Raw genomic sequence first — 12,443 nt, 5'->3', positions numbered from 1 at the left:
AATTTTTTTATTGTATTTAATTTTAATTTCAACAGTCACATGTGGCCTGTGGCTGTGGTACTGGGCAACACAGGTGGGAGAGCATGGATCGTCTAACATCAGGATTCATCGGAACCTCTGGGGGAGGGGGGCTTGTTAAACCCAGACTACTGGACCTGTCCTCAGAGTTTCTAATTCTGTAGGTCTGCACTGGGCCCAAGACTGTGCTCTCCTGGCAAGTTCCCAGGTGATGCTGGTGGTGCTAGTTGGGGACCACACTCTTGAGGATTGTGGATGCAGAAGAGTGCAAGGCAGGCAGTCATTTAAGGACAGGGGGGCTGTTAGGTACAGGAGGATTCCTCTGGCTGATGTAGATGCTGTTTGTGAAGTTCTCGTGGAGATTCTGAACCAAAGAAGGACATAAGAGAGGGATTTGTGTCGGTCCTTGCAAGGTGTTTCCCCCTCGGGGTGCCCCCCTTCACTTACTCTTCTTTTAGGGGAGTGGCCCAGGGGCCAGGTCCGCTGTTGTCCTGGCTTTTGATCTGAGCCCTCTCTCTGGCGAGAACTACTGGCCTCCTTTAGGCTCTGAGGAGTTAATTGGGCCGCTCGGCCAGAGGATGTTCTCCCTTACTGTCCCAGCTGACCCTGCAACGTTATTTTTGATGGCAGGTTCTCATCTGACTTCACTGGTTCTTTAAATCTTATGCCTTCTGATGTGATTGCTTTTGTTGTAGACTCAAGTGGGACGTTTCGCCCCTCAGTTTTCTGGCTACCAGCAGCAGGACTCTCAGGAGCTGTTAGCTTTTCTTCTGGACGGACTACACGAAGATCTGAATCGAGTAAAGAAGAAACCCTATCTGGAGCTGAAGGATGCCAATGGGCGGCCAGATGCGGTATGATGTTGAAGATTTTTGAACAATAACTTTTCATGGAAGTTGCCTCCTACCGAGAGTTGCAGGGACATTCTTTTGGTCTTTGAGTATTGGTGCCAGGGCCCTGGTTGCCTTTTGCTGTTGATGACATGGACACAGGCTCTGGTAGAGAAATGCATTTCAGGTCAAAAAGAGGCAAACTCTAGTTACTCCTAATTCTCCTGCTTGGGGCTCTTGAAGTCAGTGTCTGTTTGTGGAGTGTAATTCCATTGCTGAACCAGAAACTAGGGCAGTCTGAAAACCAAAGTGACTCTAGTGTGGGCCTTGGGAGTGTCACTGCTCTCATTAAAATACATACATTATTATTAAAATAGTTTATTATTAACATTATTAAGGCACTGATTTTTTTTGCTTCTACTTTCTGATCTATGGAAAGGGAATTTCGTATTTAACTTTACCCTATCACATTGGGCTTAATCATATGAAAACTTTAAAGTTGTATTTATAGCTTGAAGGAAAGACTATGAGTTGACTGAATTAGCTGAACTATAGTATAAATTAAAACCTCACTGCAGGGGTGCCGGGGTGGCTCAGTGGATTAAAGCCTCTGCCTTCGGCTCAGGTCATGATCTCAGGGTCCTGGGATTGAGCCCCGCATCGGGCTCTCTGCTTGGTGGGGAGCCTGCTTCTCTTCCTCTTTCTGCCTGCCTCTCTGCCTGCTTGTGATCCTGTCAAATAAATAAGTAAAATCTTTAAAAAAAAAAAAAGGGGGGGGTAAACAACTGAGGTGTGTTGAGAATGTCTTACTTATCTTTATCTTTATCCTTCCAGGTGGTGGCGAAGGAAGCCTGGGAGAATCACAGGTTAAGGAATGACTCTGTGATTGTGGACACGTTCCACGGCCTCTTCAAATCTACTTTGGTTTGCCCAGAATGTGCTAAGGTTTCTGTGACCTTTGACCCATTTTGCTATCTAACTCTGCCACTGCCCCTAAAGAAAGATCGAGTCATGGAGGTCTTTCTGGTTCCTGCTGACCCTCGCTGCAGACCTACCCAGGTAAGGGGATCTGCACCCTAATGGTACCCCTCACCGTGGGACTCTGAGTGTGGCTTCTTCTGCCAGCTGCCTCTGAATCCCTGTGGCACTGGCCTGAGTGTGTGCCCCTGGCCTCTGTCAGACCTTTTTGTGATCCTCTGTCACTCAGGGAAGGTTGTGAAGGTTCTCTGGGCTTCTCTGTCACTGCCCGCCCCTGCTCCATTCATTCAGCTAAGATAATATGACTGATCTGCTGAGTGGTCCTGGCATCTGAATGCTGGGAGGCAGCAGCAGGGTACTTCTTGGTCAGTCAGCCCCGAGAGTCTACTAGAACAGAAGGCCAGATGGTTGGCATGGCCCCCGGCTCTTAGTGTCCCGCCCTGCTGCAGGCTTACTGGAGGACTCTACTGCTTCGTCTCCTGGCTTTCATATCTTCACCTCTTATAGATGCCATCATGTGGCAGTCTGTAGAATTTTCCACCATTCCTTAAAGGAGGTAGTAGATGACTGCCGAAAGTGAAGACTGAGAGAAAGCAGTATATAGAAGGGAAAGATGGCCGGGCTCCTCTGCTGCTGCCCAAATATGGAGGAGGATGCTGAGGCAGAGGACTTGCTGTTTGCTTCTGACCACTCCTCAGGGCCCTGACCGCATGTGACTCATAAGAGGTCATCTTGCACTCTGTGATGCCTGCTTCAACCAGTTCATATCCACCCTTTGCAGAGCACCTTTGTCACCCCTCCCATCTTTCTTTTTGCAGTACCGTGTGGTTGTGCCACTGATGGGGGCCGTGTCTGACCTGTGCGAGGCTCTCTCCCGGCTGTCCGGCGTTGCTGCGGAAAACGTAAGGCGGGGGGGTAGTCAGTGGCGCTCAGCCTACTGGGGCCATTTCATAGTCCTTGGGAGTGTATTTTCAAACTTGGAGCCATGTTTAGGGGGGTAGTTCTTATTGGCCAACACAAACATGATTATGTATAGATGCCTCAGACCTCCTGGCCCTCACTCACTGTGCACACTGTGTCTGAGACTGTCCCTACAGCCACGGGGAACACTTTCTCCTCCATTGATGGCACACTAGTCATGATCAGAGGGCCAGGAGTAGGGCTCTGCTCTTAGCTTTCCTGCCCCTTTGCTCATGACCTTTTCTGTGGTATGAGAAGCTGGAAGTTCTTTCCTGCCCTCTTGATAGAAATCTTTATTTATTTATTTTTAAGATTTTATTTATCCATTTGACAGAGAGAGACAGCGAGAGAGGGAACACAGGCAGGGGGAGTGGGAGAGGGAGAAGCAGGCTTCCCGCTGAGTAGGCTCGATCCCTGGACCCTGGATCATGACCTGAGCTGAAGGCAGATACTTAATGACTGAGCCATCCAGGCGCCCCAGAAATCTTTATTTGAAAGCACCTGCCCTCGCTGGGCTTTCCGTGAGGCTGGCCCTGTGTGGAGGTGGGGAAAGTGAAGATCCCTTCCTCCATCCTCCTGTATGCTCTGAGTCCCTCCCTTGTCCCCGTGCTGGTCAGTGTCCTTGCTCAGCCCCACTCTCCTGGAACCCTGCTGGTTTTAGGCAGTTGTATAGTTGGGGTTTGGTGTGTTCAGCTATGTGCTGAGGATGGTTTCAGAGACTCCTGGCCCCGGGGACACTCCGAAGATTTCTGGATGACTACCAGTCTCTGGTCAGCACTCGTTCCCCACCATCCCTACCACTTGAGGGCAGATCCCATTGTAAACCTCAGGACAGATGTCAGCAGCCTGTTTTCTGCTGGTGGCAGTCATGTTGTTCTCCCTTGGGCCTTGGCCCTTGAGTTCTGGGGCTGGTGGCCTGGCGGTCTCTCTGGAGGCCACACTGGCAACACATTGTTTTCATTTGCTTCTGGTTGTACGTAGAGGCTCTTAACCATCTTGTAATTTTTCTGTTACTGTTGATTCTTAGATGGTGGTCACAGATGTATATAATCACCGGTTCCACAAAATTTTCCAAATGGATGAAGGTTTAAACCACATCATGCCTCGGGATGACATTTTTGTGTGAGTACTCAGTGGCTTCTGCTGCAGGGTTGCAGGAAACATTCTAGAGGCTTTGCCTTGTAGGTGTCTCCAGAGCAGAAGATCTGGTAGTCAGTGCTCAAGTGGCTTTCCCCTGACTCCCTGGCATAAGGGATGGATGTTCAGAGAACTGTGGGCAGCCGTCAGCGCTAAGCACCTCCTGGCACTTCAGAGCTGGGCATTCCAGATAATTCTTTTTAGCACGGACATAGCCTTTTGTCAACAGTTACTACCTTTTAAGAAGACCTGTGTAATGGTTCTACAGGTGGACTTTCTGCCAGAAATGCTTTTCTCAAGAAGACTTAGAGCTGTGCAAGGGGCCATGGGAAGTTGAGAGAAGGGATGTGGTACAGGCAGTGGCTCCATGGACAGGTAGTTTCAAGAATGACAGGGAGGGTTGATAGAAATAGCCTTTTCCCATTCTAACATTCTGTAAGCTCTGAGACTTAGTTTTCTCATCTGGGTGGGGATAGTACACTGTCAGCTCTAGAGGCCTCCTGGACCCCTTCCAAGTCCCCTTACTTCAAGGCCCTGTAACTGTGTTTGTGTCCCTCTCCCAGGTGGGGTGGAGTGGAACATGAGCTTGCCCGAGCTCCCTGACAGCCACTTGCTTGGGGAAGCTCAGATGTGGACCACACCGATGCTTTTTCTCCCTCATTCCCTCTCACTGGAAACTTGAAATTTTTAGGATTGTTTTGGTTTGTGTTTTGGTTGAGGAATTGCAGTACGCAAAGGAGGTCTTTCCTTCCCTTTAAGTTTTCGGGCCTGCAGCATCTAGATCACTCTAAACGGAGTACTTGACCACATCCAAGATCCTGGTTCTGTTCACACTTGTGTACTTGTGCCTTCCTGCTCACAGCCATTTTCGCTCACTTTACAAACGGAGGGCACCAGGGCTCATGTTGGCCATTGGGCTAAGGCTGTCCATTTCTGAGCCCAATTCTGAACAGCGTCTCCCCTCAGTTCTAGAAACCAGTGTTTGCAGCAGAGCTTAGAGGAGCTGGGGCATTTTCATGTGGGGAGCTTGGCAAACCACCACCAATGAAAGAATTTGTGGAGGCCCAAGTGCTAAACATAAGGAAGCAAATTGTTTTAAAGATGAAGTCGTAATTGTCATGAAAATACGCTAGTACTGTGAATATTTTTTGAGCATGTGGAACACTGTGCTGCTGGGTTACTGAAATCTCCCCACTGCCCTCTAAGGTGGGTAATCCCATTATTCACTGAGTAAGCAGAATCAAAGGGGAGCAATTAGCTCTGTTATAGCAGCCAGAAAGTGACAGCGTCAACACGGGATCTGGGCCAGCCTCGCGCCCAAGACCTGGTTCTTGACCCTAATGCTGGATGGTAGGGCCTTTACCTAGAGCACGTCTTAGACATTTTTATGAGTTGTTCTTAGAACTCCTCCTGCACATACTTCATTTAGGATCGTTTGCCAGGCATCTGGGGAGGGTTGTGTGTGTGTGTTTGTGTTTATAGTTTTCAAAAATTGAATCAGTAAGTTTGTGTCTCCCCCTATAGGAAGAGGGAAAGACTACAGTCGGTTGCCAGCAATTTTGGTAACATCTGTTCCAGGATAAAACATCTATAAATCTCCTCAATCCCATGTATTCACTAAGTAAGACACATTTTTCAAAATCATTGATTTGTATTTAGCATTTTCTTTGGTTATCTCTAATTTTTTAAAAAATAAATATGATTCTTTAATTTCAATGTTTTTGAACAAAGATGGCAGTAAGTTTTAGAAATTTGCTTCCTTATTTGAAATAAAGAATCTTTGCCTAATATTCTGGGTATACATTCTTGTATGATATTTGGTTTTATTAAAGGTCAGGGCATGTAGGAATAACCTTTTTAAAACTTGAGCTCCTTGGTTACAAAAGATGATGAACTTGGTGGCCAGGCACCGCCCCCTCCCCCCCTCCCCAGGGCCTCTATGTCTACAGTGATGGTCCAGATGATGATGGCTGTCATCTGTGTTGAGTTCCATTTGAAGGACCACAGAGTCGAGGCCATGGTTGGGGGAAGAGAATCATGTTAGCCCCGAGTCCTAGGTTGTGTAGGTTCACGTTTTACTGACAGTGACCCTTGGGATTGCTGACCCAGCTTCTAGAATCATCTTGGAAATGATTTATCCACCTTTTATACTGAGGTGTGGTTTGTCCCAGCAACCACAGTCCTGGCCACCACGTAGCTGCAGCTCAGATCTCTGCTGCTCGTAGTGGCCCACTGCTGAAGGTGCCTTCTTGTGTGATTGACGTAGGTACGAGGTCTGCGGCACCTCCGCTGATGGCTCTGAGTGTGTCACGCTTCCAGTCTACTTCAGGGAAAGGAAGTCCAGGCCGTCGAGCACCTCGTCTGGGGCCATGCTGTACGGGCAACCACTGCTGGTTTCTGTTCCCAAGCACAAGCTGACCCTCGAGTCTTTGTACCAGGCTGTTTGTGAGCGGATCAGGTGGGTTTCAGGAACGCTTTTTGCTTGTTACCTAAAATCGCAACGGGCCCAGCCACAGTAGTGACCCGCACACCACCACTCCCCACCCCCCACCCCACTCCAGCCCCGCACTGGGTGCCTGTATTGGTCCTGTGAAAAGGTAGTTGGGCCTGCCCCCTGGCAGCGCCAGGACAGGTGCTGTGGAGACAGGGCGTCTGACACCTCTTAAGCGCCGTGACACTGGGAACCTCAGCTTCCTCTGTGGTCCCTGGAATTGTGTCTGTTGCACTTGTCAGTCTTTGGGTTTAGGCCGTCTAGTGCTTTGATGTCAGTTTGTGTTTGAATACAGTTTCCACAGTACTTCGCTATCATTTTGAAGCTGGCGATTAATGTTACTGAGAAATATTTCTTTTAATGACGATGCCACGTGACATTCGTAGAAGACTCGAAACAGACATTCACAGATGATTCAGAGTCTCCAGTGACTTGGTATTTAAACATCTTTTGGGTTTGTCTCAGTTTCTTGAAGTACTGAGCCATCCCTCGATTTTAAAGTCCTTTTAGTTACCTGAATGGCTCTGTGAATGGCTGTATGTCAGTTGTAAACCATGTTTAGCTGAGTAGTGGAGAAAAACAGGTAAATGTTATGGCTAACAATAATTCCTTTTCCTTTTTTCCCAGCCGCTATATAAAACAGCCTTTGCCTGAGGAGTCCGGCGGCTCACCCTTGGAGCCGGGGGCATGCAATGGCTCCAGGGGCAGCTGTGAAGGTGAGCACTCACCACGCAGTCACTGACCAAATCCCTCCTGACTTCCCTCTTCTTCCAAAGGTGCACACACGGGAGAAGGAGGCTGTAAGGCTGGGTGGGCGCTGTGGCTGGAGAGGAGGCCTGGGAACCCCCTCACACCCACTCCACGCTGCCAGTGCCTGTTGTACAATTTGGGCACCTCGTGGAATCTCTCAGACATGTAGGTTGGCTTTCACCTCAGGTGGAGCTAGCCTGACAGGACTGAGTGACTTACCCAGAGTCACAAGGCCAAGTCAGGAATTGATTCTGGTCCATTGGTGCTGGCGGAGTGGGTGCTTAGCCAGGCCTTGACGGCCTCCATGACCTGGTTTCCATCGGAAGAGCTATCATGTTGGCCCTTAGCCGTCACTCTGGTGCGGCAGCGCCACTGTGAAGGACAGGAGTCCTGGCCAGCCAGTCAGAGGGCAGAGACAGTTTCTTGAGTGTTTCCTTCATTCTACCCAAGAAGCTACCTGTGATTGGTGACTTGTGATAGCCCCCGCTGCGGGAGCAAAGCAAGCCACCGTGTGCAAAGCGGCTGGCCAGGCTGTTTGCAGGAAACCCCGAGCGCTCGCTGTCCTCCCGTGGCTAAAGGCTCACAAGCTCATCTCTGACAGGGAGCTGTGTCACTGCATCATGGTTGCCACCCTTCTTTTTGGGGCCTCTGTGACTTAGTGGGTTTATCACTATAAAACCACAAATGTCCTCCAACTTATTGCTATAACTTTTTAGCTGCAAATCCAAATGCTCAGATTTCTCCAGGACATGCACAGTCTTGGAAAGTGAGAGTTGGTATTGGAAAATGCCCATAAGGCTCCGTCCTCACGGGATATTGCAAATGAGAAGTAATTTAGCTTGAGCGTTTAGTATAGTCCTCTGTTATTCTTTTTTTTTTTTTTTTTTTTTTTTTTAAGATTTTATTTATTTATTTGAGAGAGAGAGAAACCATGAGAGGGGAGTGGTCAGAGGGAGAAGCAGACTACCCGCCGAGCAGGGAGTCTGATGTGGGCTTGATCCTCGGACTCCAGGATCATGACCTGAGCCGAAGGCAGTTGCTTAACCAACTGAGCCACCCAGGTGCCCCAGTCCTATGTTATTCTTACCCAAATATCATGTTCTCCCACTAGGGATGAAGAGGAGGGTGTTTTCTGCTCAGGCCTCACATGCTGAGATGGCAGAGTAGCCATGGCAGTGTCCGAGCAGACCTGGGGTGACTTGTGGGTTCTTGGCAGTCAGGCGGTTCAAGCACTGTGATTCCTAGCTTAAAGTAAGTGTAGGGTGGACTTCAACAAGTCACTTCATTCCTCTCAACCTTGGTTCACCCATCTGTAGAATGGGATGATAATATCTTTTTCACATTGTCGAGGTTACAATTTAATGAGATAATGTGGGGTAGAGTACCTGGCACATAGTAGATGCTCAGTTAATCATCACACCATGGAAGTATTTGCTGTTGTTACAGTTAGCCTTGCTTTGTAGACATTCTATCTCTTACTGCTATTGTTGCAAATACTGCTTTTGAATCCTTTAATGGAGTCTTGGTGCATAGACTTCAAACTCTGTTCAATGCTGAAATACTTCTGCATCTTTTTTTTTTTTTTTTTTTAAGATTTTATTTATTTATTTGACAGAGATCACAAGCAGGCAGAGAGGCAGGCAGAGAGAGAGGAGGAAGCAGGCTCCCTGCCGAGCAGAGAGCCTGATGCGGGACTCGATCCCAGGACCCCGAGATCATGACCTGAGCTGAAGGCAGCGGCTTAACCCACTGAGCCACCCAGGCGCCCCAATACTTCTGCATCTTTACTGCCATGGCTCCTTGTCAGGCCTGTGGTGCCTGTCTCCTGCTGATTCTCTAAGTGATCTGGGGTAGCTGCTTCAGTGGACTCTGCTTGCTTTTCTCATCCATGGTACCCACTCCTGCGCTAGCATTAGTTTCCTAAGGTTGTCCGAGTAGCTGGCAGCCAGTGGCATAGCCAGGAAACACAGTTTTTATAGTTCCAGGACTCTGTTCACTGAGTGGGGCGGAAGCAGGCTTTGGCTGTATCCCTCTTAGCAGGAGAGCAGGTAGGGAAGGGGGCAGGCTCACCTGGGCAGTGAAAGGGGCGGTGCAGCTGTCTCAGGAGCCAAGTGAGCTGGTTGGAAAAAGAGTGTCCGTGAGGGCCAGGCTTGCTGTCGTAGGCCAGCTGGCTGTTGGGAACGGTGCCCCTGGGGGTCCATGTCACACCCTCATACGTGGCTGTGCTGTCCTGAGACCTGAGAGGAAATTGCTGCATTGCCCTGAGCCTAACTTCGTTCCTCAGGAGCGCTCTCAAGCAGATTGCTCTAAAGCAGATTGGCTTTAGAAAAGAGGATTCTTATGTTAGAACGTCCTCTTTTTCTCAGAGTTTCCATGTCTTACTGCTATTTCCCGAGTATATAAACTTGATACTTTAAGTATTTTCTTCTCTTACTTTTACATCACCTTTTGGAGTTGTCCCATCTTTGTTCAAATTACTTACCCAATACACTGCCTTTCCCCTTTTCCTCACAACAAAGAGTACCATGGCTATGTTTATGGATCATTTTACTGCCGCCACACATACCAGTTCTCTGGAAAGACCTGGGAAATGGAAGTGTATGTCTTCAGAATGTCTGTTAAAACTCCTGAGGGACACCTGGTTGCTTAGTCGGAAGAGCATGCGACTCTCGATCTCAGGATCTTGAGTTTGGTCCCCATGTTAGGTGTAGATTACCATGAAAAAAATCCATAAAACAAAATTCTTGAAACGCAGCAATCTCAAATGAATAATGAGAAAAAAAAGAAAAGATAGGGAGGGCGCTGTGTGCTGTGTCACCGGGACCCAGCCTGGCATCTACATTTGAGAGACACTCACCGACTCCTTATTGAAGGGACAGTCAGCATGTTTCTTGTAGAGGAACTGAAGGCTTTTGCTCAGTATTTGTGATCATAGAAATATTTTTAAAAGTGACTTTTAAGTTATGTTTCTTAACCCTTTGGTCCCTTTCTCTCTGTGGGTCAGATGATGAAGTTGAACACGTCATAGGATGTGGGTTGAAGCCCAGTAAAGTACCAAGTGTAGAGGGGCCCCCATTATGACAGGTGGGCCTGCTGACTCACCCTCCGGGGCCTCGGTGAGCTTCCATGGGCCCACGCTCCCTCATCACACGTTAGCAGGGCCCCTGTGTGTGTCTCACAGCCTCGTGGTGAGGGTGAATTCAGGTGCCTTGTAGGGGCTAGATGGAGGTTCACATACACGGGACAAACTGTGGCAGGAAGCACCAGAGTTAGGTATGAAGTAAATTGTTAACATTGAAGCGGTGGCAGACTGTATACACTGGTTTTTGTTTGTATGCCAGGGGAAGACGAAGAAGAAATGGAGCATCAGGAAGAAGGCAAAGAGCAGCTTTCAGAAACGGAAGGCAGTGGGGAGGATGAGCTGAGTGGTGACCACGGTGAGACCACCCAAAAGAAGGTCAAAGGCCAGCCCTGCCCAAAAAGGCTTTTTACCTTCAGCCTCGTGAACTCCTATGGAACAGCTGACATAAATTCCCTTGCAACTGATGGAAAACTACTTAAACTCAACTGTAAGCACTTTCTGTGACCTTTCACACTGGGCTTGGTGAGGGGGCTGAGAATCTGTCTGAAAATCTTGTTTGTACCCGGTACTTGCTGCACTGGGCTCTCGCCGTCTCCCTGGAGCTCCATGAATAGACGCTTGTGTGGGCCTTGGCTTAAATCTCCCTAAAGACTGTTCCCGAGGCCCGAGTGCCTGCCCTTGCCATCTTGCCAGGCTTGTCCCTCTGGTCCTTTCCCTCCACCGCCACCACCCTCGGGGCCTCTGTGCTAGGTTGATAACACTTCTTGTGCGTGGCAGCGGACTCCTCTTGCTCATGAGACTACGTGCCTGTTTCTTCTGTTCCGTAAGACTGCTCAGGACATGTAACCCATCTAGATGATGGTCCTGGATTTCATGGGCTGTTCGTTAGCGGGAGCCTGTGACGCGGGCTGCTGAGCCCACGGAAGAGGCCGCGCAGGACGCGCGTGGTGTGGAGAGCACGAGAGGTCGGGGAAGACCCCTGCCCGGAAGCATGTCTGTGTCTCCTTCACTGGAAAAGACATTAGCTTTCCTTTACTCCCTTTCTTTTTTGTTGGATCTCTTTAAAAATGTGTGTTGTTACCAGCTTTATTAAGGCCTTCTCAGGTCTCTCTCTCCCTGTCTCGGCAGCTCCCTCCTCTCTGTGAGGCCTCCTCCTCTTGTCAGTGCATTGCGGATTCTATCTCCTTCCCCGTCTCTTGCACACTGCGGCCTGGACAGTGACTGCAGGCAGTAGGCTGGGCCCTGGGGGCAGCACCTTTTTTGTTTTCCTTCTCTCGGGGATCAATCGAACTCTTCCTCTGCCCCGTACCCCTCCTCAAAACAGTCTTTGCTGTTGGGTCAGGTTTTCTCATGAGTTAAGGCGGGAGGGTAAATCTGGTCGCTGTCACTTCATCTTGACCTCATCTTCTTCGGTATCGTATATGGTTAGTGCTTCTGGAGCTTACTGTGGCACTAAGGGAATCTTTGCCAAAGGATGTTGGGGGCTGGCTCAGGGCAGAGCATCGTCTTGCTGTGGCTGGTGAGTGGGGGGCAGGAGTTGATGGCGCAGCCTGAGTGTTTTCTTCTCACTCCTTCCCCGAGTGCTGGCCGTTAGTAATGAGTGACATTTGGGTCTTCCTCCACAGCTCGATCCACGCTGGCCATCGATTGGGACAGTGAGACCCGGAGCCTTTACTATGATGAGCAGGAGTCTGAGGTAGCGGACTGGGGACTCCTGGTCCAGAAGAGAGCTGGGTTCTGCCCTTGCTGTGCACTTGGGTCAGTCTCACCGGTTCCCCAGCGATTTAACAAACCCTGGCTCAGACTGATAATGGAAAGCACTGAAAGATTTTGTCATTATATGTTCAGAGGCTCCAGAAAATACATTATATCCTGGGCGTAGGAGCTTGGGAGGCTGTGGCTTTACCTGGGAAGAACTCATGTCCCCACTGAAAGTCAGCACTTTGTCCCCCACAGGCCTATGAGAAGCACGTGAGCATGCTGCAGCCTCAGAAGAAGAAGAAGACCGCCGTGGCCCTGAGAGACTGCATCGAGCTCTTCACCACCATGGAGACCCTTGGAGAGCATGACCCCTGGTACGCAGCCCCCCAGTCTGTGGGCGGACACCTGTGCAGCCCGGACTGAGATCTGCTGGGTCCATCTATGTACATAAAAACCCTTTTATGGGGCCAGGGAGATATGTCACTTTTTGTTACTT

At 49.3% G+C, this 12,443-nt stretch overlaps 1 protein-coding gene across 3 annotated transcripts in view; it reads left to right on the top strand.

Annotated features, from left to right (window-relative positions):
* The window catches only part of USP4 (ubiquitin specific peptidase 4), a 53,326-nt gene that overhangs the window by 36,260 nt on the left and 4,623 nt on the right, over positions 1–12,443 (top strand). For 2 of the 3 annotated variants that reach the window (XM_059160895.1, XM_059160893.1), the window contains 9 exons: positions 714–872; positions 1,683–1,907; positions 2,645–2,728; positions 3,814–3,908; positions 6,190–6,381; positions 7,042–7,130; positions 10,506–10,733; positions 11,872–11,942; positions 12,203–12,321. In XM_059160895.1, the coding sequence (XP_059016878.1) occupies positions 714–872; positions 1,683–1,907; positions 2,645–2,728; positions 3,814–3,908; positions 6,190–6,381; positions 7,042–7,130; positions 10,506–10,733; positions 11,872–11,942; positions 12,203–12,321 (1,262 nt within the window). Of the gene's footprint in view, positions 1–713; positions 873–1,682; positions 1,908–2,644; positions 2,729–3,813; positions 3,909–5,447; positions 5,545–6,189; positions 6,382–7,041; positions 7,131–10,505; positions 10,734–11,871; positions 11,943–12,202; positions 12,322–12,443 lie in introns of those variants that run through there. The other variant, XM_059160896.1, reaches the window with a different exon arrangement.

The sequence above is a fragment of the Mustela lutreola genome, chromosome 2 (genome assembly GCF_030435805.1).
Source record: "Mustela lutreola isolate mMusLut2 chromosome 2, mMusLut2.pri, whole genome shotgun sequence".
NCBI lineage: Eukaryota > Metazoa > Chordata > Mammalia > Carnivora > Mustelidae > Mustela > Mustela lutreola.
This window is presented reverse-complemented; position numbering and strand designations above follow the sequence as displayed.